This window comes from Pseudorca crassidens, chromosome 4, assembly GCF_039906515.1.
Source record: "Pseudorca crassidens isolate mPseCra1 chromosome 4, mPseCra1.hap1, whole genome shotgun sequence".
Classification (NCBI taxonomy): Eukaryota; Metazoa; Chordata; class Mammalia; order Artiodactyla; family Delphinidae; genus Pseudorca; species Pseudorca crassidens.
The window spans coordinates 105,643,463-105,668,357 of NC_090299.1; the positions used below are offsets into that span (position 1 = coordinate 105,643,463).

The 24,895-nt window shown below is 39.0% G+C and overlaps 1 protein-coding gene across 2 annotated transcripts in view; it reads right to left on the reverse strand.

The window, feature by feature from the left end:
* Positions 1-24,895, reverse strand: part of ADAMTS3 (ADAM metallopeptidase with thrombospondin type 1 motif 3) — a 296,493-nt gene that overhangs the window by 255,674 nt on the left and 15,924 nt on the right. For both annotated transcript variants that reach the window (XR_010943064.1, XM_067736248.1), the window contains exon 3: positions 19,002-19,408. Coding sequence is in view for 1 of the 2 variants with exons in the window: in XM_067736248.1 (XP_067592349.1) it covers positions 19,002-19,408 (407 nt within the window). In the remaining variant the exon portion in view is untranslated. The remainder of the gene's footprint in view (positions 1-19,001; positions 19,409-24,895) is intronic.

Below are 24,895 nucleotides of genomic sequence, written 5' to 3' on the forward strand. Positions count from 1 at the left end.
ACGTTGACAATGTTCTATGATTTTTAAAGCTGAGCAATGATGATCTGTATTAGTAATAAACAATAAAAACTGAGCACATTTAAAAGAAGAATAGTTAACTTGATTTACTATTTATTATGTCCCAGGCACGGTACTAAGTGCTTACATGGGTTATTTATTGCTCACAATAACCCATGAAACAGGTTTTATTATTATTATTAAATTATTATTATCACCATTTTGCTAATGAGAAAATGAGATTTAGAATGGTTTTATGCCTAGTATGTGCTGAAGCCAGGACTCACACTGCTAACTCCAGAGTCTGTGCCCTTAGCCAGTATGCTCTCTTCATTGTTATTAAGTAAAATGCCTGTTGTTCATCTGGTATATAGTTTCTGAAGTACAGAACTGGCATGATGCTTCATGAGAAGTAGGCATAGGGCAGCCAGCTCAAATACATACTGGAATGGATAATAATTTTATATGGTCAAACCAAGTATTCATGTAAGCTGAAGAGAAGGAAAAATTAGAACTGGACAGAATAGGAAGCTGCCCTAAGACCTCTCAGAAGTACTCTGGATTCCTAAACAAGTGCTAGACAGGGAAGACGGTGGAGACAGGAATGGTGAGACCTGGGTTCCAGTTCTTTCCCTGCTGCTTATTAAAAATGTGTGATGCTGACCTCACCACTCCACTTCCCTGGGCTTCAGTTTCCTCATCTCTAAAACAATGGGAATGGCTCTATAACTGCAGCTCTCTGGCGAAATCCTGGGAGGACATGCAGGCCTTTACTATATTCCCGTTAAGTGTGCTCACAGCTCCAGAGTGGTCCACGCTGGGAAAAGCATCTGCTCCACATCACTGAGAGTCAAACAGAGTCTTAGGACCCCACTCCTGTTTAGTCAGAGTAAATGCTTCTCCTTTGAGAGATGCCACTTCATTGAGGAAGAATACTCCAAGCTAGACAAGCCCTGGATTAGCACATGGATCAGATAAAGGACCCAGAAGCAAGCTGTGACCAAATGTCCCTTCCACTAAGTGCTCTACCACCCAGACATAACTTAGGGAAAAAAAACCAAACAAACAAACTCAAATTTCTCCCTGAAACCTCATCAATTATTAGAGGAGCATCTGAAATTAAAATATAAAATAAAAACAAAAAAATAAAACAAAACAATCACTAAGGCAATTAGGATAACTCAGAAAACAAGCCAGTTATCAGCCACATTTAGTGTGGAATAGTTCATCACCTTGATAGAAGTGACACTTAAAAGAACTTATAGGAATAAATCTGCTGATTTTCTTTTGGCTATAAGCGCCAAAGAAAGAGAAATGGGCAGTCAGGATCAGACTTAAGTAAAACAGTGAAGAACGGAAAATGTGTGGTCCTTTTCTTTTGTTCATCTCTCCCTGATGGTCTATTTTCCCAGGCATTGCCCAGTTCTTCCCACCTTCCCTCACCTATGCTTCATGTTCAGTCTCCCTCACCTGCCCTTTCTCCTAACCCTTCAGTGCCCTGCAGGAGCAAGTTGGCTCAATTGATAATGCGATTTAAGCTAAGTTAGAAACTCCTAACTAGAGAATATGACATTTGCATTTTCTAATCGTGAAAATTCCAGGCAAAATGACTATGAGTGGGGGTGGGGTGGGGGGTAGGATCCCCTTAAATCATCCCCTGGGTACCTGTGAATAGCACAAATCAAATTCCCCCCAGAGAAACACAGGGGTATGTAAGGGGTGCAGTGAGGTATCACAAAAGAATTGAAGAGTCAGGGATTTGCCAGCACCAGCCTTCTAGGGCTTCTCCCCAAGCAGGAAATTGCTGCACTGCCCCACGGCTTCCCTGCACCGGTGCCCAGGCAGCGGGCCAATTCGCTAACCCTTTCCCTGGCCTCGCACAGACAGCATCATCCGTGCAACCCTGGCCCCGCCATAACCCTGGCTGGCTTGAAAAGAGTTGGCAGAGAGAGTCCAGACTGTGCTATTTAAAGCTATAAGCAGCTACTGTGGATGGAGATGAGCCGCTTTAGCGGCAGAGGATAAGGCCAGACGCAGAAGATTTTCACTTGCCGTAATGAAATTCACACACCTCCTGGGGGTAGGCACCCAAATTTGATAGAAAACAGCTCAGTTCCATTTATTAATTACTAGTACTCATCTATCTATCCCAACCAGCAATTTTTTTCAAGGTTAAACTGCTTGATTTCAAATTCTCAGATTCAATTTTCAGCCTCAAAATATACTGATGAAATATATATACATCTTTGCTATATATACATCCCCCAGAAACCCACAAGTTTATATTTTACAAAAACATACACACATACGCTGTTGTATACAATAGGTATATGGATAGGAAGTACATATGTAACGAGAGATCCAGATATGTGTCTATGCTGGAATTCAAGCTGCCCAAGCTTTCTGAAGTATTAGGAATACCCTCTGAGAACTAGGATAATATAAGTCAAAAGTACAGGTTCTGAATGCAGGTATCCGGGTCTTCCGTGAGACACAGCACAAGATACTCATTTCCCTGGGCTCTTAATCCATAACTGGGAACTGTTGTCAGGATTAAGATAATTCCTGTAAAGGACAGATCTGTGTCTGGCACACAATTATCAATGCCCATAAATTTTTAACTAGTATGAGAAATAGGATAAAATACCTATGAACAAAATAGTGCCATTTGCAGAGACGTGGATGGACCTAGAGACTGTCATATAGAGTGAAGTAAGTCAGAAAGAGAAAAATAAATATCGTATAATATCGCTTATATGTAGAATCTAGAAAAATGGTAGAGATGAACTTATTCGCAAAGCAGAAATAGAGACACAGATGTAGAGAACAAACTTACGGATACCAAGAGGGGAAGCGGGGGTGGGATGAATTGGGAGATTGGGATTTATACACTACTATGTATAAAATAGATAACTAATGAGAACCTACTGTACAGCACAGGGAACTCTACTCGGTGCTCTGTGTTGACCTAAATGGGAAGGAAATCTAAAAAAGAGGGGATATATGTAAACGTATAGCTGATTCACTTTGCTGTACTGTATAAACTAACACAACGTTGTAAAGCAACTGTACTACAATAAAAAATTAATTTAAAACATTAAAAAATAAAAAGCAATGTACATACCTAAGTAAAAATACTTTATTGCTAAAAAATGTTAACCAGCAATAATAATAATAAATTCACAAATTAAAAAAAAAAAGATAAAACACCTATGGTAGCTCAGGAGAACCATGGTGACAGATTAGTTTTCTTCTGAAAGTCAAATTTTATCTCAGCCAACCCAGATAATCTGACCTTGTGGTCTCTTTGCCCCCTTACTTCCTAAAATGTGCTCAACAAGCACCTTATCTAGGGAACTCTTATTTATCCTTAAAAACTCAGCTCAAATACCATTTCCTCAGGGAAACTTTCCCCTATCCCTAGCCTAGGTCAGATGACTTTGTTACTTATTTCATAAAACAATGTCCCTTTTCCTTGATAGCATTTATGCCAAGTTTATCTTTACTCAGGTGACTTTACAGAAAGTAAAGTCTGTATTTCCCACTTTATCTAAACTCCATGGGGGCAAATATGATGCCTGTTTTTGTTCATTGTTACATTCCCAGCACTGAAAGTATATAGTAGCCACTGAATGAATGAAGGAATAAATGACTCAGCCAAGTTCTCTTCAGATATTAATCAATCTATTTATCTCCTCCTAAGAAGCAGAAAGAGAAAATTCACTCACAGGAATATAAAAAGACTCCTCCTAGGGGTTACCAAGAGACACAAAAGTTGGAAAAACCACTTATTGTCTAATAGAAGACAAACAATGCAAGAAACTGAAGAAGTGTGGCTTTCTGTACTTGGCTTGAGAATAATTTTTACCTTCCATCAAGGAGAAACCACGGAAAGAAATGAAAGGTTACAAGGCAGGGTTCTGGGTACCAAAGGGAAAGGATGGAGGGGAATTCTGCACAGAAGCATTTCAATTAAAAGTTCATAAAACCTGTAAGGTGATAGTGAGCAGATTATAGTATACTGACATGGAACTTACGTCCTGTGTCTTCATTTATTCAGTAACTCATCATATGTTTACTGTGCACCTACTATTATCAGGCATGGTACCTGGTTTTGAGGATGTAAGAGTAAGCATTACAGATACAACTCCAACTCTCATGGAGTTTACAGTTTAGCAGGGGGGAAAAGCATTAAACAATTTATGTGTGATCAGTGATCAGAAAGAACCATAGGTTGCTGTAGTAAAAACCTTGACAAGAAAGTCAATATGTTTATTTTCTTCCAAGGAATTAGTCCAAAGTATAACATTTTTATAATGTCTTTTTTTTAATTCCATTTTTTTTTTTTTTTTTTGCAACACGTTGCCATGCTGACTTGTATCTGCTTCCTTTGCTTAACAGGAGTAAATTAATTTAAGAGACACACTATACCTCTACTATGGTGTTGAACTCAAGTGTGGGCTTGGATCAAGATGATGTTGCCCCTTCACTATAGTTCATATGCAAAAGAAGAGGAGACAGAAAACTAAAAGAAAAAAAAAAAACTTAGTTATGAAAACCACAGCATTAAAACGCTATTCAGAAGGATAGAACTGATTTATATGAAATCTTAGGAACCTTAAACTTTCAAGTTCATAGCACCCCCTTCAATTGCAAAAGTTATGCACTGGGAAATCTGAACACATCCAAGAAAGGTCTATAATTCACCTTGAAAAAGTGGTAATCAATTCCCTATTCTAATATTCACACCATTCAGTCTGTCAGCATTGATTTGCTGAGCACACATTGTGTGCCAAACACTGTTAAAGACCCACGGGAAAGAGTCCTTATCCTCAGTAGAGAGAGTCCCCCAAAAATAAATGTAAAAGATAAATTCAAGATAAGTTTGAGATGCAAATAATGGCTACAAATAAGATTAAAATCACTAATATAGTGTAGAGCGACTAAAGTTTCTGTTTTAGCTAGAATGGCCAAAAATTCTTTTTTGAGGAAACGGAATTTAAGTTAACACCCAAATGATGAGTAGGAATCTCTATTTAAAGATCTAGAGGGCTTCCCTGGTGGCACAGTGGTTGAGAGTCTGCCTGCCGATGCAGGGGACACGGGTTCGTGCCCCGTTCCAGGAAGATCCCACATGCCGCGGAGCAGCTGGGCCCGTGAGCCATGGCCACTGAGCCTGCGCGTCTGGAGCCTGTGCTCCGCAACGGGAGAGGCCACAACAGTGAGAGGCCCGCGTACCGCAAAAAAACAACAACATAAAAACCCGGTAAAGATCTAGAAAGGAATGTATTGGCTGAAGAAACAACATTTCCAAAAGGCCAGAGACAGAAAAAATTTGGATTTGAAAGACAAAAGGAAGACCAGAGGGGGTTGAATGTAGTAAACAAGGGAATGACATCAGAGAACATGCTAAGACCAGATCTTGTAAAACAGTGGTTTCCAAATGTAGTGTCACCTGGGAACCTGTTAGGAATGCAAATCTTCAGGCTCCTCTACAGACCCACTGAATCAGAAACCCCAAAGTGGCACCCAGAAATCTATGTTAACAAGCCCTCCATGGGATTCTCATGCCCACTAAGGTTAGAGGCCTCTTGGAAAGAACAATGATTCTCAACTCTAGCTGCATATTAGAATCATCTAGAGCAGCATTTAGTCTACTTATGCTGAGCCTTACCCCAGACCAAATGAATCTGTACCTCTGGGGTTGGGTTTAGGCATCTATATTTTCTTTAAAAGCTCTTTAGGTGATTATGAGACAATGATTATTGGAACTACTGACATAAGGGTCTTAAAAGTCATGGTAAGATGTTTGAATTTTAATGGGAAGCAACTGAAGGCTTTTAAGCAGAGAAAAGTTCGTCGAATTTAGAAACGTCACTTCAAATTCTACGTGAAGGATGAAGAGGGTCAAAAATGAAAAAAAAAAAAAAAAAAAGGAGGTCACTGTAGTGTCCAAGGAAGAGATGATAGTGGTTTAGATCAAAGTTGTAGCATTGGAGATTACATAAGTAGATTCAGAACATATTTTATAAAACAACCTCAAGATTTATGGATGGATTTTATGAAAGAAATGAGGAAAAAGAGGAGTCTAGCATAAGTCTAGGTTTTTGGCCTGACAATTAGGGCCCAAACTTTTCTCTGTGGAGGAAGTCACGCAGGGGTAGCTGTCAAGGGATGACCTTCAGCCCTGTTAAATTTGAGATGGCTATCTGACATCCAAGTGGAGAAGTTGAATGGGCAGCAGAACACACACACAAATCTAGAGCTCAGAGAAGAGGTCAGGGCCAGACACATAGAGTCATTACTGCTTGATGGTATTTGAAGCCATAAAATCACATGAGATCATCTAGGTCGAGAATGTAACTATAGCTCAGTGTAGCACTGAGCTGGTGTATGGACAGAATACAAGGTTGACTCATGAGAGCCCACAAAGTGTGATGGCCCCAGATTGTTAAAACACAGGACAACTGAAGATCTCAAGGTCTCCGTGTTGCCCCATGGCACAGTTCTACCACCAGTTCTTTTTTTGTTTTAAATATATATTTTTTTATAAATTTATTTATTTATTTATTTATTTTTGGGTGCGTTAGGTCTTCATTGCTACACACAGGCTTTCTCTAGTTGCGGCGAGAGGGGGCTACTCTTTGTTGCAGTGCGCGGGCTTCTCAGTGTGGTGGCTTCTCTTGTTGCGGAGCACGGGCTCTAGGCACACGGGCTTCAGTAGTTGTGGCTCATGGGCTCAGTAGTTGTGGCTCACGGGCTTCAGTAGTTGCGGCACACGGGCTCTAAAGCACAGGCTCAGTAGTTGTGGCGCACGGGCTTAGTTGCTCCGTGGCATGTGGGATCTTCCCGGACCAGGGCTTGAACCCGTGTCCCCTGCATTGGCAGGCGGATTCTTAACCACTGCGCCACCAGGGAAGCCCCACCACCAGTCTTGAAAGCAAAGTGACTTTAGAAACTTGCAAGCACTTCGTAGTGACTATTGGCTACTGAATAAATTAAAATGAGGATACACTTCAAAGCTCTACCTACCACTGGGAAATCTTTACATGAATCAAAAGAGGAATCTAAGGATCAGACACAGTAAGTAGTTTGTCCAAGTTCACAGTTTCTGTATTCTGCCAGAACTTGGCCTGGGGAGATGGTGCTCACCAGTGCTTCCAATGTACATGTAGCCTCCAGGCAAGGGGACCAAGAGAGGAAGTTGTGGTTGAACACAGTTAATCCAATCTGGGACTGATGGGTGCTGAGTCAGACTGGCTGCGATGATGACTGGGCAGGGGGGCAAGAGCCAAGACGGTATTACAAACCAAAGAAAAAAGTTCAAATTCCTTACCCGAGAAAGCAGGTCAGCTGGGGAAAGCCAGTATCCAGTGTCATTGCACATAAACAAGAAACAGACAGTTGAGTTACGGTGTCTGGCACTAACCGAGAATGGGTTAGAAGTATAAATTTTCAGGTCCCTACGCAGACCAACTAAATCAGAAACTCTGAGGTGGCTATGAGCAAGCTATGTTTTAACAAGCCCTCAGGAGATTCTGATGTGCACTAAGGTTAGAGGCCCCTTGTGGAGAACAATGATTCACAGCTTCCTAAAAGCCGCCTATTCCTCAAATGCAACCTATGAGGAACTCTCCCAGGAAAATGGCTCCATCAATAGAGCTGGCACACATTCCTATGTTGAGGTAACTCGGTACTCTCCCTACAGCATAGCCAAGTCACACAGCCAAGCTCTTAATATTTTATAAAAATAAAAATATATTTCTCTCTGTATATATATACATATATACACACATATACACATATGTGTGTAGATAGAGAGATAGGTTAGTAGGTAGGTAGGTAGGTAGACAGATTTCTCTCTACTCTGATAATTTCCACATTTCATTAGGAGTCAAGCTATAACATCGCCCAAAACTGTAATAGCAGTTAGGTTCTTTGGAGCTTTCTAGAACACAGGATTTTTTCATAGTTAGTGGATTAAAAATAAATTTTAAAAAACAGAAAAAGCATTATTATAAAGTAACCATATCTCAAAAATAACACTCATACATGCAATTTCCACTCCAGACCATGATCAATAAATAATGGTCAGTGTGACGTTTTGATTTCTTCCTTGGCCAGGAATGCACAGTCCCTAAGGATAAATAGAATACAAACTTAGTCACAGAGTCACAGAACATCAGTTCTAGAAGGAATCGCAGGAAGCTTATAGTCAACAGTTTCCTAATTTTAGATCTCTGGGCTCTTAGGAACCAGTGGAGGCAATAACAAAGATCTGGGAATGACTGTCACTGTGTCATAAGGCTGAACAGAATGGTACAGGTCTACGAGTAATTTAAGCTTTTCATGTGAAAAGATCATCAACCAGTACGGAGAGAGAATAATTTGTACTCACTGGGAATTTTGACCAGCAATTTTGTATATTTTTGATCATTAACAGATAGGTAAAATTGTTAATTACTTAATAAATATTTTAACCAGTTTACAAAGTATTTCAAAACATAACATCCAACAGGCAGAACAAAAAGAATCACTGATCTAATTCAAACCCTTAATTTTTAAGTATGGGGAAGAGTACCCAGGTAGTTTCATGGGTACAGTTCAAATTTTATAACATCCTCATAGGTTAACAAGTTTCTAAAATTTTTCCAAGAACAGCATATAAAAAAAGGCCTCTCCCTGAAAATTTTAGGTTAATGGCTAGGGCCAATAAATAGGCTCAGAGACTTCCCTCATCATTATGCTAAGTCTTGGTGTGGTACCACAGTTGAAGCCGAAGGTGAAAACGACGTGCAGCTGACCAAACAGAAACAGAGATCTTACAGTGACTTAATTTTACCTGGACCCACATCACTATGCTTGGTCTGCCTTCTTGTCCTGGCAGCCAGGTAATACCATCCTCAGAGCCAGGTATGCAAAATAAAGCACTATATGAAGCCAGGCAGGAAAGCATGAAATATTGGCACCCTATAAGCAAGATCAAATATCCTGTAAGCCCAAAAGAAGTATTACCGCAAGATTCCCATCACTATGTTAAAAGCATCATGTTTCACAGATAATGCTAAATAAAACGTTTCCCACTGTGTTTGGGTTGCTAATGTTTGCAGAATTAGCAAACTAAGTGCTGTTCTTCCTTTTCTCTTGGGCTTACATGCTCAGACTGGGTCCCTCTATGTTCACATGACACCCAAGTATCTAATAGCACAGTCCTCTCACTCTAAAGATCTTCTACTTTTAGGGACATCACCAGGCAGAAGAAGGCCTTCCAGAAATCTCCTATGTTTTAAATTGGGGTTGGAAAGTCCTATCAGCTAATCAAAATACTCACAAAGACCTCAAAAATCTACTTTGATAACGCCATTTAAGTTCAAAAATGCATTTTCTGGTAGCTGGAGCTAGGGACCCACCATGCCACCTTTATCTCCATCCCCCCCAATTGCCTCCATAGACTTATAGCCTTTTTTTTTTCATTGAAGACTCTAGACTGGAAACAAAAACAGATATAAGATAGCATATTAACTACTATCACCAAATAAAAGAAATATGAAAACAAGACTCTGAACAACAGTATATAACACCTAATGCCATAGAACTCTTTATCACTATCCCCAAAATGTCTCACTCTGAGGTTCATAATTTAAAATATCTGACCAAAATGAAAAGCCTAAGAAGTATGTTAAAATTATGACTAATGCCTCATTAATGCCATTCCAGCCAGGGTATGGGCTATATCACACCACTAAAGGGAAATGTTTCCTAAAGCAGAAGTTGTGTGCTGTGTAATGCACTGAATGATTAGTGGTCAATTGCATAAAACTGAAGTATTATAATAATAACAACAATAAGAGGTCAATCACAGTCACTATATCTTTGTCACCTCTGAAGAATCTAATACATGGAACAAGGTATTTTCACTTTATATTTCTAAGTAGAACCTAAGAAAGAACTTTCTATATGGCAGAGCTATATATAAATAAGATGAAAATTAGTGAGTTTCCCATCCTTAGAGGTCTTCAGGAGAACACAGATTAGAGTATCCCTCAGAGAAGGTGATGCTAAACGAGTCCTGCATCAAGTGGAGAAGGTCATCTGAAAATTACAGGATTTTCACCAAAGTATTCACTTCATAGAAGATTGTATTTTCCACAAGTTAGGTCACAGGCTGAGTTGGGTAACTGCAGCACATTTTTTTACTTTGCAAACTAAATCAACATCATTATTATTAATCACAAAATATTAAGGACAAATAATTATAATAAATGGAAAAACAAAGAAAGGGATTGTAGTAACAATCATCGACTTCTCAGAGCCAGGCTGTGTGAAACATGCATTAATATTCTGTAAGCCCTCAACATAACAAGCATTACTTTCTCCTCTTTACTGACGGAAAGAGACTTCCACAAGGTTAAACAACTTGTTTAAAGTCACAAACTGGTAGGTAGTAGAACCAGAAGTGGAGTTCAGGTTTGTCTGATTCTAAACCAATACGATGCCCGCTCCCAACATGAACCATCTCCCTAAACCACTTTACAAAAGTTTGACTTCTGTCATCAATGGCATTTTACCAAATTGAACTCTTCCAAAGTATCATAACTCTAAATAGCTTGGCCACTATTTCTCTTCATTGGTGTTTACTGATTATTCTCGCTACAAAACTCTAAACTGGGTATCTTCTAAACATTTTATAAAAGTAAGCTATAACAATCTAGACAATGCTTTTCAAAACCCTTCAGGCTATATAATATCCCTTCTTTTTTTTAATATTACTGACTCTGGAGTTAGACATTAAGTGCAATCATATATCCTTATTTTTTCAATCAATAAAATAGAATTTTTAGAAATTTGTTATAATTATGGAGTATTTGAACCTGTTTATCAAAGGACTGACAATTCAACTACAATAAGAGCAATGATCTCTTGATATGTTTAATGTAGTCTAATACTGATCAAAAATTAATCAACTCCTTTGAAAATAAATGTTTGAAAAAAATACCAAGTGTTTAAAATTTCTTATTTTAGAGATAGAGAATTCAAAGTCTGCCAACCTTAATAAAAAGTACAATTGAGTTTTTTATTCTAAATATTTTTTCAATTTCACTGTGATAGGCTGACAATTGTAAGATAAAATCTCCCTTTTCAATTGTATTTCTAATTAATCTCTCTACATTCCTAACAGTATTAAAAACATACAAGTTAATTCATGTCATGCCTCCTTGTCAACCATCCACATCGTAAGGAGCATATTTAGGTAACCTGGGGTAACAGAACTGCTAGGTGCTTTGCTGTCAGTCGACCTGAGTGCCATTCCAGCTCTGCCATCAACTCTAAAGACCTAACAACAAATATTGTCAACAGTCTTTGAATCAAAATATTTAACGAAACATTGATTTTTCTCTACTTTTCTATGGTTTTTCATATATATGTGTGCATATGTGTATGCTTATGTGTGTGTGTATATAAACATATATATGCATATATGTATTTCCATACACACACGTACATATAGTAGATATGTTAAATGACATAAAATAAAATGGGATTTAATATCGAAATCGACTCATTCACTAACAGCATATTTTGTGTGTCTTGTTTTATGAGAGTTAAGTAAACTTGATCAAATTACACTTTGTGCTGTAAGCAAAAATCACTAAAACAACACTAGAAATACTCCTTAGAGAACAGGAAGAAGTAGGGGATAGAAACATACAGTAAACACAGTAAGAAAGGAGAACACTTCAGATGGAAGAATTACAGCTATAGAAGGAGGTTTACTAAATAAGGCACGAAATTCACCAAACTTGAAAGACTGAGGGACCCAGATGATAGGAGAAGAAGTCAGATTTTTCAAAATCAACTTCCAAACCCTCTCAGATAAAATTCTGGGAACAAATTCTAGAACAAAGTTACTGAGAAAAATACCTCCCTAAACTCCAGAGAAAAAGCCCATGACTTCAGCAAAACCCTTCTGTGAAGAAAAGCAACATAATCAAGGAATACAAATCCTTGCCCTTCTCTCATCCTGAATGCGCATGCGAGCCTGTCAATATCAACTACATGGTCACTGAATTTGGTCTTAATAAACATCACTAGGTTTTATCCTTTTTCTTTTCTCTCTCTCCCTTTTGTATTATATTTGCTCCTATATTCAGCTAAATACTGACCAAGACTACCTTGGCTCTCCCATATATTCATTACATATATTATAAAGTTCATGAAATCAAGTTACCGCACCCTCTCTTCATTTTTATGGCCATCACAAATATCTCCTACCTCCCTCAGAGGCTCCTCTTCCTACCCACCCCAACCTCTACCATCACTGGTGATCACTTTAACATATATGGTTATCTTTTCAATTGTCTGGTATCACAAATATTGCTTTCTCCAGGAAGCCTTCTACTATCTTTCCAAGCATAAATATTCTTTCCACCATTCAGACTCTCACATGTCATCTATCCTAGTCTTAGAGCATTTAAAACATTCGGCCTTGTACTTTGGTTCTACGTTTGCATACCTTATTTCCAGTACTCTTGGAAGACAAGGATAATGCCTGGCTTACCTCAGTATTCCCCACAGCAATCAGTCTAGCACTTTGCATATCCTAGCACTTCAGAAAGCTTTATTAACTTGATCAGTATTCCTAGAAGCAAAGATTGTCACAGGAGTAACAGTTTTTGCAGTTGAGGACCGTGAGGCTGGGTTTACTTTGCAAGAACTCTATGACCTCAAAGCCTGATTATGCACAAAGGCATCATATCAACATCTCGCTGTGCTTTTGTTCTTGTTTTAATGATAATTTACCGAGAAGAAGATATTAAAGATGTGGTCAGCACTATTTTCACAGTTCTTAAAGCCTTTTTTGAGTATCTTTAAAAATCTGTATTCGAGTTATAAAGAAGTCCTAGTTGCCACTGCATGGAGAAGAATGGAAGCATTACTTCCCAGGCCAACTTCCCCTCCCCTTTTATTTTCTGTTTTTCCATTCCTACACAAAGAAAGATGTGTAATATCACATTCACCTTTTTCCCAATTTTTAGCTCATCTTTAAACTTAATTTAAAAATTTACTATACCAAAGATAGAGAAGACAATGGGAAATAAATCATAATCAAATTGATGTAAATCAAATCATACGCTGAACAAGTGGTACTCATAAATAAACATGAATAGTTTAATTACAAAATAAGTATTAAAAAGAAATATTTTCAAAATCACACAAGAGAAATATAGCCAAAAACTTTGTAAAAGGCTTGACATATGTATGATTTGGGGTTTATGCAAATTAGATGCAAAATGTGAAAATGATCAAAGACTTTGCCAAACCTTCCTTCTTCACCCCAGATAAGCACAAACTGGCTGCCTATCTATTTGAGAAAGGAGGCACGGTGGGAAATGTAACCAATAGCCCAGATCCAGCAAGACTCAGCACAGGCAGGTACCACTCACAACTAGGATTAATACTGTCTGCTCCCATGGGCCATGGCTTGACCAAATCTCAGGAGAAGCAATGAGGCTTGTTATGGTACTGTTTCTCCCAAAGTAGTTAAGCTAGTGGACTGGTACCCACTTTTTCCCTTCTACTAATGGAAATTAAAGGATATAGGAGCTTTGAGAATCTTCTAATCCTGCACTGCTAAAACAGCCTGGTGTAGGTGCCTAGAAGTAAAACAAGTTTCCAGTCCTTTTTTCCCCAGACCTACTAAGATCTCTTAAATCAGCATGTAAACAGTGAAGATGCAAATCTCCCTCTGTCCCATCAATAAACACATGACACCTTCCATAGACACATTTCATGGGAGAAAAAGGTGGGAGGCACCTGGCCTTTAGAGATCAGGTTCTCCTCATAAAAGCAGATGTTCAAATGTCAACATCTAAAGATCAGTCCTTGAAAACCCTAAGTCCACTATAAATAGCTACAGATTTGTATCTATTTTTAGTATCACTATTTTTCATAATTACTAGGCAAATGTTCTCAATCCCAAGCACACTGGCTCATAATACTTTTTAAAATAGTCTTTTTACAAAGTGCTTCTGCAGCTGGACTTACTGAAATAGGCATAGCGAGGACATGTTTCTGAAGGGACCAAATCCTAAAGTAAAAGTCTTGAGGCAGGGAAGTCTTAAGGCTGTTTTCTTTATAAGTTTGCAGTTGTCCACAAAGACTTCGTTTGGCCATGCACACTCCAAATCTAAAAAGGGTAAGTTACCTCCAATACTAACCAGATGTGACTATCAGATATTTTAGAAAAAGGTTCTGCTTATGGTTCCCAAGTTGTTAACTTCAAGCTCCCAAGACCCCCTGACCTAACAGTGAAGATTTCCCATTAGATGCCTCAGGAGGCCTAAGAGTGCTCTTGCGTGAGAACAAGGCAGGAGGAAGAGAAACTAGGAGGAAGAGCATCTCCCACCTGTGTTTTTACCAGGCCTTTCCTGAGTTTATCCATTTTACATATTATTTTATTAGATAACCCCTAGTGATTTCATTTGGAGGAAGAATTCCAAATGTTAAAAAATCTTGAAAACTTCTGTCCTAGATAAACTCCCTTGATCATAAAGTCAGCCCACAAGGAAATCACTGAGCTGGATAACCCAAAAGAGCCATCATCACTCAGTTCTTCCACTCCCAACCAGTTTCCTCTGATGCAATCCAGGGGAATTAACAAAGCAATATTGTTCTAGCAAGTCTAGAAAAATCCAGTTTCATTATGTTATGAATACATGACACAAAGCCTACTAACCAAATAACCCTTTATTTTGGCAAATCTGAAGACCACAAAGTATGACTGTGAGCCGCCACTACACACAGGGGAGATTTAATCGTGTTACAGGGCAAATGCCAGGGCTCTATGGAATAAAAAAAATCTATTTTCAGCTGGGATTCTCAGCCAGAAGTGTCTTCCCACTCAGAAGTGTGTGAAACGCCTGCCATCACCATGACTCCTGACCACTGGACTCTCACCTCAGAGACACAGAAGCAGAGAGGCAAAGCATGTCAACAGCCTCCAGCCACAGACCACTGGGAGCACATCTGCAGTTGACAAGCTGGGTTTATTACATGTTGCACAGAGCCAGAACACACACCAAAGGGACCTGTGAGCATGTCAGTGAGAGAGCTTTAGAAAGAACCTATTAACACGATTAGGCTTTGGTTGGGTAATTTGGAGGAGGGTCTAGAGAAGCAGGCTTTTTAAAAATTGGATGCTGTCAGAAAACAAGAACAACTCCATGTCTGAATATTGTAACAATTCTCACCTATAAGTGGGTAGACTAGAGCAGGCATAACGCTGCAACTGGTGAAGAATTAGCTGTCACTCGTAAAACGTAATCTTGTGATTCACTTTGTTATAAAGCAGAAACTAACACACCATTGTAAAGCAATTATACTCCAATAAAGATGTTAAAAAAAAAAAACGTAATCTTGGCAAAGAGTCAGAAAAGGTCATGCTAGACGGGAAGAGATATTGTTCTTTGCCACACTGGGTGAAAATCATTGTCAATTCGTTCATGCAGAACACTTTGATGTTGATTTCAGAAACCCACAGAATAATATTTTAGTTATTACGCATATCTATGTCTAGATCACATTCTAGACCTCGGATCTGGATATATCACTCAAGGCATTTTTCTGTCCTCCTCAATAATGCCCATGTTAAAGGACCTTTCCTGTGATCATTTCATAGAGTTACCTGGAATAAGCAGACTCTACTGACTCTTTCAGTCAAGTTTCTAATGTCTAGAGAGATAAAAACAGCTAAGCATTACTGCTTGCTTTTCAAACTATCTGGGGTGAATAAACAGTTTCCTTTCTCCCCAGTTGGTCTTGGACTGATAATTTTGTAAAATACAAGGAAAACTAATTAGTAGAAAAATAAAATGAAAAAACAAGGCACAAAACACCAGCCCCAACTTTTCTTCTTCTTATTAATAGGCCCAACGCAAATATAACTCTGTCAAACTGTCAAAAACGTTTCTTTATATAGTCTCACCTTCCGTATTTATCTTGTCACAAACCTGAGTCTATGGACACATTTTGCATAGTACTGCTTTTTTAACTTAAACTAAAGCATTCTGTTTAATACAAATTAATTCTGTCTCAGAGCACTGCCCATTTCAAACATACACAGTATGCCACAAGGCAGTATTAGCGAAAAAGAGGTAAGGAGTTTCACTCAGGGAGAAGGCCACGCTAAGAACTTTCCAACCTCAGTGAAAAATAAATACATGTAGCTGCTCCCTATGAGCAAGAGATCAAAGGACGCATGTAGAAAACCAGATCACTGGACCCCCATCTACACCAGTCTAAAATGCACCCATCCAGATAGGGCTTCACTGGCATTCTTTTCCATAGCAGGGGACTTAACCTAATGGTTTCTGGGCAGAGATGTTCCCATTGGTATTTTTAAGGCAGGAGTGGCTGTGCTTTCTACTGGGACAACTTGGATTTGATTATAATCCCGGAGCTTCCCAGGGCAATGGCTTTATAGCCCATCAGGTTAATCCTCAGGCATCTATGTTATCTCAGTATCCCTGCTTCCCTTCCTAAGTTCAAGAAGGTCAAACCCAAATCCCTACACAGCAAGCTAAAGGAACAAAAAAGGTTTAGGAATCAGCTAATCAGCCAAATTTATTTATATTCCCATCAATTTTACTTCCTACTTCATGTCTGCTAAGGAGCTTATCCTGTCCAATGCAATTTTAAGAACTTGTCCCCAGCTTAATGAAGTAGCCACTGGTGTTATCACTCTAATGTATTGATCTGCTCTCTATAACCGTGCTTCTCTTCCTGCCATCATCTTTACTCTTCCTCCATAGCTGCTATGAGCTAGACACTCTAGAAGAGGCTTCTGTTTCTGTACACCCACATAGGCAGCACTGCCTGCTGTAGGCTAGACACCACCCTCTTCCTGCATCAAGTGCAAGGCCTGGGCCACTTATGTCTGGTTCGAAATTCTGTCCCCATTCATAAAATCTCTCCAGAAGATACTTCCTTATACCACAGTTTTTTAAGTTAAACATGATTCTAATATGTATGTCTAATATAAACACACACATACATGTATACCAGATATTTTGGCACTTAACATCTGTGGCAAATTTAACATCTTTGAGTTCCATGAGGATGGTAATTGGGATCATTCCTGTCACCATTTCACAATGCTTGGAATAGTGCTTGACCTGTAACTGGCTTCCCAGAAATATCTTTTAATTAATTAATTAATCAATGGATCAAAGAATGGAACAAATGAATACTTGCGGTTTACACTGGTAGAGATGTGCACGCGCACACACACACACACACGCTATATCAACATACACATGATGCCAACAGTTAACACCACATCTTAAAAATGAGAAATTAATCCTAATAATTAATGTTCATTCAAACTCCGTATCTATTTTCCTCTTCCTTACAGCAACTTGCTATTGCCCCAGATTTCTGTATCTATAACTAGATAATTTGACATGTACAGTAAGAAAATTACTGATTGCTGTCGGGTTTAAAAATCACTATGATAACCCATTAAAATAATTTCCTTGCCTTTTGCCTTCCTTAAACTGATTTTCAAGCTTCAAATCTTCTAGCTCAAGCTTTAATCTTAACCAAGGAGATAAAAAATAATCTTTTTATGCTGTAAAACTTAAAAATAACACTAAATTATATACTCAGTATATTTTACTTAGAAGTACTATAAAACAGTACCTTTTTTTAATAATTTATTTCTTTTTATATCCTGGTAGTGTTGAATCAACCTCTCTTAGTGAATACTTTAAACTTAGTCTTTTTAGAAAGCACTATCTATTGTTTTATTCAATGACTTAGTTAATTCAGACCTATTCAATGTTTGTGTGGAATGAGAGGAATTTGAGAGATTCCTTGTGTCTTCAAACCCAAGGGCATGGTCCAGCACTAAATGTGACAGTGTGGTCCTAAACTGACAGAGTCCAACTTGGAGATCTGGACCTGCCACACATGCTCTATTCAGTTTTCCATCCTGACTTCTAAAACCCCACAGAACATCAAGAGGCAGTACAAGACCCCAAAATAAAGCTTACAACCATTAATCCACCAGCCTTGGATAAAAACATATGGTATCATAACTCCTTTGGGTTCTGCTTATGCATAGAGAGGACAGTGGCAGAAGATTCAAGGTATTGTTGGGGGACTAGCCAAGGTAGAAGGAATGCAAGGAATATTTTGAGAACTCCCAGAAGAGAGACAAAACAAAGACAATAGCTCTGAACTCCCAAGAAACAGCAGCCTGGCAACCATAGAAAGAAAAATGGTTGCTCTTTCTGAACAAAGACTTGGAGTCAACTGTGAATGCAAGAGACATAAACATTGACACACTTTTCAAATAACATCTGGAGATACAAAACAAATAAAAATACTTCCCATCTTCACAGCATGTGAAGAAGGATCAGTTACTACTGGCCTCATCCACAAAACTAAAGAGCCATATATGGGTATTCTATTCAAAAATAAAGAAAAAAATGAATCAAAGCCACAATACAGAGAGAACTACATCTCATGTTCATAGAGTAATGCTATTTGAACAAATTCTGACAGAGGAGCTTCTCATTTCCCATTTTAGCATTCTTTGGGAAGCGAAAGAATGCTTTCAAATACTTTCTTTAAGAGGATATCCAACATTTCCACATAAGAAGGGAAATACTATCATTTTGAAGGAATCTACACTTCTTTAGAAAGTTGTCAGAATGATTTTAAATAAATAAGGAAATAAAATCCCCAGTGTTATACAAGTGAACATATAAGCCAAGAATGCTAAAATAGTTGTGTTTGGTTTCTTAGACTAATGTTGTCTTCATGTCAAATTAAGCCAAAGCACACATCTTTGTCAGTAAAATGCTTTCTAATGCTTCTCCCTGAACCTAAAATATAATAGTGAGGTTTTCTTTCCACCTCTACTTTCCAAACCATGCTGAAGCCATGCTGCACTCCCGAACACCTGCAAACACACAGACACAAAAGGCAATGAGTCTTACCAGACCATCACAGTTGCTAATGGCAACAGAGGTTCCCGGAATGTCCATGATGTCACCAACATAAGCACAGTTAGTCTGCAAAGGCTCTGTTTTCCAGATTCTTTCTGAAGCACTTCCTGGTTGATGATCATTAATGCGGTCGGTTATATTCCCAGGCACCAGAGATGCCTCATGCCATTCCACAACAGCGCCAGGAGCTACTAGCTGAGTGTTGGGCTTTAGTCTCAGATGAAAATCTCTTCCAAATGCTGTGATGTTAAAGAACAATTGCTCAGAGTTGGAAGACACGTCCCTCGCTGACCTCTTTTTGTGATTTGCAGAAAGAATATGGGAGAGATAGTGTCCTTCAAAATTTGTGCTGACTGGAGTCACCAGCTCATACTCTCTCTGTCTCTTTATTGGTAAATCTGTGGGGTGAAAAATAGAATTGTAGAACCCTGTATAACAAGAGAACACAGGAGGACATAACATAGGCATCAAGTGTCCACCTCACAAGACCGTACCTCGACTTGCATAATAAATATATTCTTGAACCATCTCATAAGTAGTAAATTCTGAGAATTCAAATCATTTCTCAAACGCATTTAGGTAACTCTGTGTTCAATGAATCATTTTCTTAATTTAAAAAAAAAGTTTACTGCAATGTGAATATTCATCTCATTTATATGTTTGAGAATATGAACAGAATAACTTTCCATAAACTGTATCTGGTGTGCTTATAGTCAACACATACTCCCAGTTAGTTTATAACTGGCATAACTGATAACTGCCACAAACTTTTAACAAAGTTGCTATTACATAGAAAAACCTTTTTCTGATTGTTTTAATTTTTTCCTTGTAAGAATCCTAGAATTTATACTAATCATCATAGCTACTTTGTATTACATCTACCACTGGCCTGTAATTTATACACTGTAGTTTATGGTGTGGTAATTTATACATATCTTTTCCATCATACCAACCCTAACAATCATACTTCACAGGTGAGGAAACTGAGATTCAGGAGGTGTGTGTCCAAGGTCAAATAACTGTGAAGCTCAGATATGTCTCCAAGTCATACTCCAAAGCCCACACACTCACTCTGCTACATCATGTTGTATCCCATAAATAACAGAACATTTTCAGCAAATGAGGAGAATGGAGTAAAAAAGAAGAAATAACCATCTATAAACTGAATACACTAGTACTGGTTAGTCAAGAGTAAATGGCATTGTCATTTTGCACCACATTCCTTACATGGGAAAGACACTCATTTGAATATGAATTCAATATTTGGGGTTCACTTTACAACACGCGTGGCCACTTACATGTTAAACTGAATTTCACAATTAGAACTTAATTCCCCAAGTTTAGCCAAATGAGAGTACTGTGTCTGCTGAAATGCAAACATCCTGGGGAAAGATAACACATTAAATCAACCATTTCTCCCTTAATAGAAATGATTTTGAAGACAGAAGGAAATGAGGAGGGCAACAAGGATGAAGAAAGGATGCATGGAAAGGAAAATCTGAGAACATCAAGTTAAAACTTCCCCACCTTCATGATTCTAGCCTAAGACTAGTCCTGGAGTATAATAAAGTACCCTGAAAAAATGATATGATTCACAAATACTGCTCACCTATGGAAACTTCATGCGTGTTATCTAACACATTAGCATATGAGGCCCATAAATGAACCTACAACCTATGGTCTTAAAGTATCCTTATAGAATCACTATGTTTTCGTTACTTTCCTGCTTTTTAAATAACTCAAAAAAAAAAAAGTGTAAAGTACCAGAAGACAAGTGAAGGTATTTTGCAACTTGGAAATTCCTTGAGTGCCAAGTTTGTTACCATTATGCCCCTTATAATGACCAATGTTATTTAAACAAAATATCCCCCTTTATTAAATGCACAGAGTAAGTAAAATGGTTGTACATATTTACTAAGCAGAGGAGTGAGGGTGGTCATATCACAGAGTAGAGTGAAGCCTGGCTTCCACACTGGGAACAGCAGCAACACAATTCCTGCTTCACAGGCTCTCTATATCACAGTCAAAGGCTTACACCAGGCATTGGGGTGAGCACAGGCACACAGATTCGGTCTCCCTTACAACCAAATCCTTGGCAAATACTTTTGTAAATTTTGGTTTAGAGAAAGAACTTGAAATTTTAGGGAATGAACTCAAGAGTCACAAAAGCAGACTGATAGAGGGGAAAGTTTCCACGGGGATGGATGAATTGGGCTCTTGGAGGTGGACGGACAAAGCCAACCCCAAATTAATTCCTTAAGGATAAGGAACTCCCCATTCAACTCAGTATTTCCAGTATCATCTAATATAAGATTTTGTACCTGCCAGGGTCTCTTATCAGTAGGATTTGTTTACATGTTTAAGTTAGTAATGCAGGTAACTGGGGAACATTTGCTTTATCTATGATGCTCCATGTGCTGACTTACTACCCAAGGCCCATGAGCATCTGGCTGCACCAATAATTCCAGCTGTAACTCTTTCTTTAACCATCGGTTTACTGTGTCAAGGGAAGGAAAAGCGATGCTTCATTTAATGTATGGATTTCTCATCTCCACCGAAGGGAATTCACACAACTGAAGTCTATAAACAATATACTGATGCCTGGATAAGTGACTGGAGAACTAGAAAATTTAGGAAGAATGAAGGGAGTCTCCTCCACACCCAATAGGAGTTTCATGCTTACAGTAAACCCATACACCCTAGATTCTCTGGGATGAGTCCATTTTTCCACTGTCAGACAATGTGTTCTGAACTGTTATTCAAAATAAAGATGGTGCATTTCTATAGAGCTTTGTCTTATCCAATGTTAAATAATAAGCCACTCCTAAAACGTACACATAAGAAACATTTTTGAAATTAAACTCTGAATGAGTCATTTTCCAGTTGGGAATTAATGGAAAAGATACATTTAGCCCCACTGGATGGTAGTTAATGGAATGGACAAAGGAGCTACCCAGTCACCTGCCATTTATTGCAGAATAAATATCAGGCACTCTGCTTTGTGCTTGAGAATATACCTTCTCTAATTCTTACAACAATCACAGTTGGTAGGTATTACTACCCTTCGTTTATAAATGAGAAAGCAGACCTAGAAGGCCTGACACATAGCAAACAAGGAGCCAAAGGAAATTTTCAATTCTGATCATCTCGATGCTGAAGATCACGCTCTCACTCACTGATGGAACATCTTGCTGTCAATTTCTAAGTTAAGATCTGATTTTAAGGAAAACTACCACAAGAATGATGACATCCTGCCTACCTGCAGCCAGCCAACCTATTTTTCCTGTATTGTACCTTCAAAAATTATTGTAGGGCTTCCCTGGTGGTGCAGTGGTTGAGAGTCTGCCTGCCGATGCAGGGGACGCGGGTTCGTGTCCCGGTCCGGGAAGATCCCACATGCCATGGAGTGGCTGGGCCCGTGAGCCATGGCCGCTGAGCCTGAGTGTCCGGAGCCTGTGCTCCGCAACAGGTGAGGCCACAACGGTGAGAGGCCCCCGTACCACAAAAAAAAAAAAAAAAAATTATTTTAAAAGGCTCTTAAATTCTTGGTCTTGGGGAGAAAAATAAAGAGGTGGTGGATAAAGCTCAAAGCTATCAAAAGTATTTAATCTCAGGTTACAATCACATATGCAAACCAACATTAATTTACTGCTTTCAGAAATGACACATTTCACAGGCCCAAATACTTCCACAAAGCAATACAGCCTATGGTCAAGGAAGAGACTACAGTGCCAGAAAGCAGAAAAGTCAACACCTGAACTTGAGCAAGTTCTTTATTTTTTCTTTAGGCTTAGTATCCTCAGTTGTTAACTAGAGGTTAGTAATAGTTCCAACTTCATAAGTTTGATGAGAGGTTTAAATGAGATTATCCAGAGGATTCAGTAAATTTTAACTACTTTAACTTAAATGTAAATTAGTCACTTACTAAAATAGTGCCCAGGCGCAATTTTAAAATATGAAACTATTTTAAATTGTCAGCTGGGGTGGCTGAAGGGCCACAGCAATAGGCATGTAAAGGTTTGTGTGAGCCGTAAGTTCCACAAGCACAGAAAGCTGGGGCCACTGTAAAGCCACACTGTGGTCACTAATTACCCAAGCATAACTCAGAAGCAGTGAATTTTGCACAACCCACTGGCACCTGTGCCTGTCTGGTCCATTCCCACCTCCCCCCACCGACCCCGGTAGTATGGATGAACTGTCTGCGGTTCTGTCTTACCTAAGAGCAAAGCCTCCGTTCATGTACACATCCTAGCCCCTCTTGCCTTTGCAAGACGGCTTCAGCAATTGCCCTCAGTTTCTTTCCTCATCAATTTTCCCATCACTAGATCATTCCCACCAGTAAATTAATAAGCTGCCATATTTTCCATCTTTGACAAAAAACTTTCTTGATGCCACATCTGCCTCTAGCTAAGTTCCCATTATTTCACTGCCCTTTATAGCAAAACACTTTTTAAAAATTGAGTATATTAGATATCTCCAATTCCTCTCTTCCCACGCTTGTTCTTTCTTGAACCCACTCCAATCACGCTCTTGTCAAGGTCACTAGTAACCCCATGTTGCTGACACCAATGGTCGAGACTCCATCTTCTTACTTGCCCTATTAGCAGCATCTGACTCTATTTCTCTTTCCTTCTTAAAATACTTCCTTTCTTTAGCTTCTAGACACCATTCTCTTCTGGTTCTCCTCTTCTCCTCAGTGGTCTCCCCTTCCCATTCTCCCTCCTCACGTTCCTTTATTCTCATGACCTGAACACACTGCAGTGTTGCATGACCTGGTCCCAGACTCTCCTCTTCTGCATCTACCCTCCCAGGATGAGGTGAACTCATCTTGTCTCCTGACTTTGAATACCTTCACCATCATACATCTCCAGCCCAGGCTTCCTCCATAAGATCTTCCCTCGTCTAGTCAATTGCCACTGGATCCTCTCCCTGTGGATATTCACTAGGTACCTCAGCACTTCCAAAAGTAAACTTCCTACCTTCCTGCTTCCAAACCTGCACCTCCTTGCCCCTGTCAGTAAATGGCAACGCTATCCTCCCAGTTACTCAGACCAAAAACTTGACTAAACCATCCTTAATTCTTCTCACACCACACACCAAATCTTTTAACGAATTCTACTGACCCTATCTTCAAAATATCTCCAGACTCTGACCACTGCTCACCACCTCCCCTGCTGCTACCCTAGTCCAAACCACCACCTTCCCCTTCACAGGTTATCCTTAAAACAGAGCCAATGACAGATCATGTCTTCTCAAAACCCATCCCACTCAGAGAAAAATGGCTCACAAGGGCCAGCACTGGGAATTCTCACATTTCAAGGTCATTGTGCTCACCATTTCCTCTGCCAAAGTGTCTTCCCCCTGACAGCTGCGTGGCTCACCCCTCCATTCCTTCAGGTGTTTGCTTAAACTTGACCCTCGCATTCAGGTCTTTCCTGCCCCCCCGTAACTGTCTCATTACTATCTCCCTTCTGCATTTTACTTCCACAAAACTTGTCACCATCTCACATACTCTAAATCTTATTTATATGTTTATTTGTTCATTGTTTCTTTATACCTACTAGCATATCCCTTCACCAGGGCAGGGATTTTTATCTTTTCTCTTCACTATAGTTCTCCAGTGCCAGAAACTGACTCTGAAGCCACTCAGTAAATATATGTGAATTAATGAATGAGAGCAGTTTAGCCTGAGGGAGTATCTAAAATTAGAATGCATCTTCTTTTCCCCAAATAGTAATTTACCATCAAGCGATGGATGACAGCAAACCACACAAGTTGTCATACACCTCTATTGCCCGAATTTGCTTGCAAACGTTGGGTGTATTTCTCACCATTCCTGCTGGCCTTTAAATCAAACATTTCATAGTGTCCCAAACTTACATTTT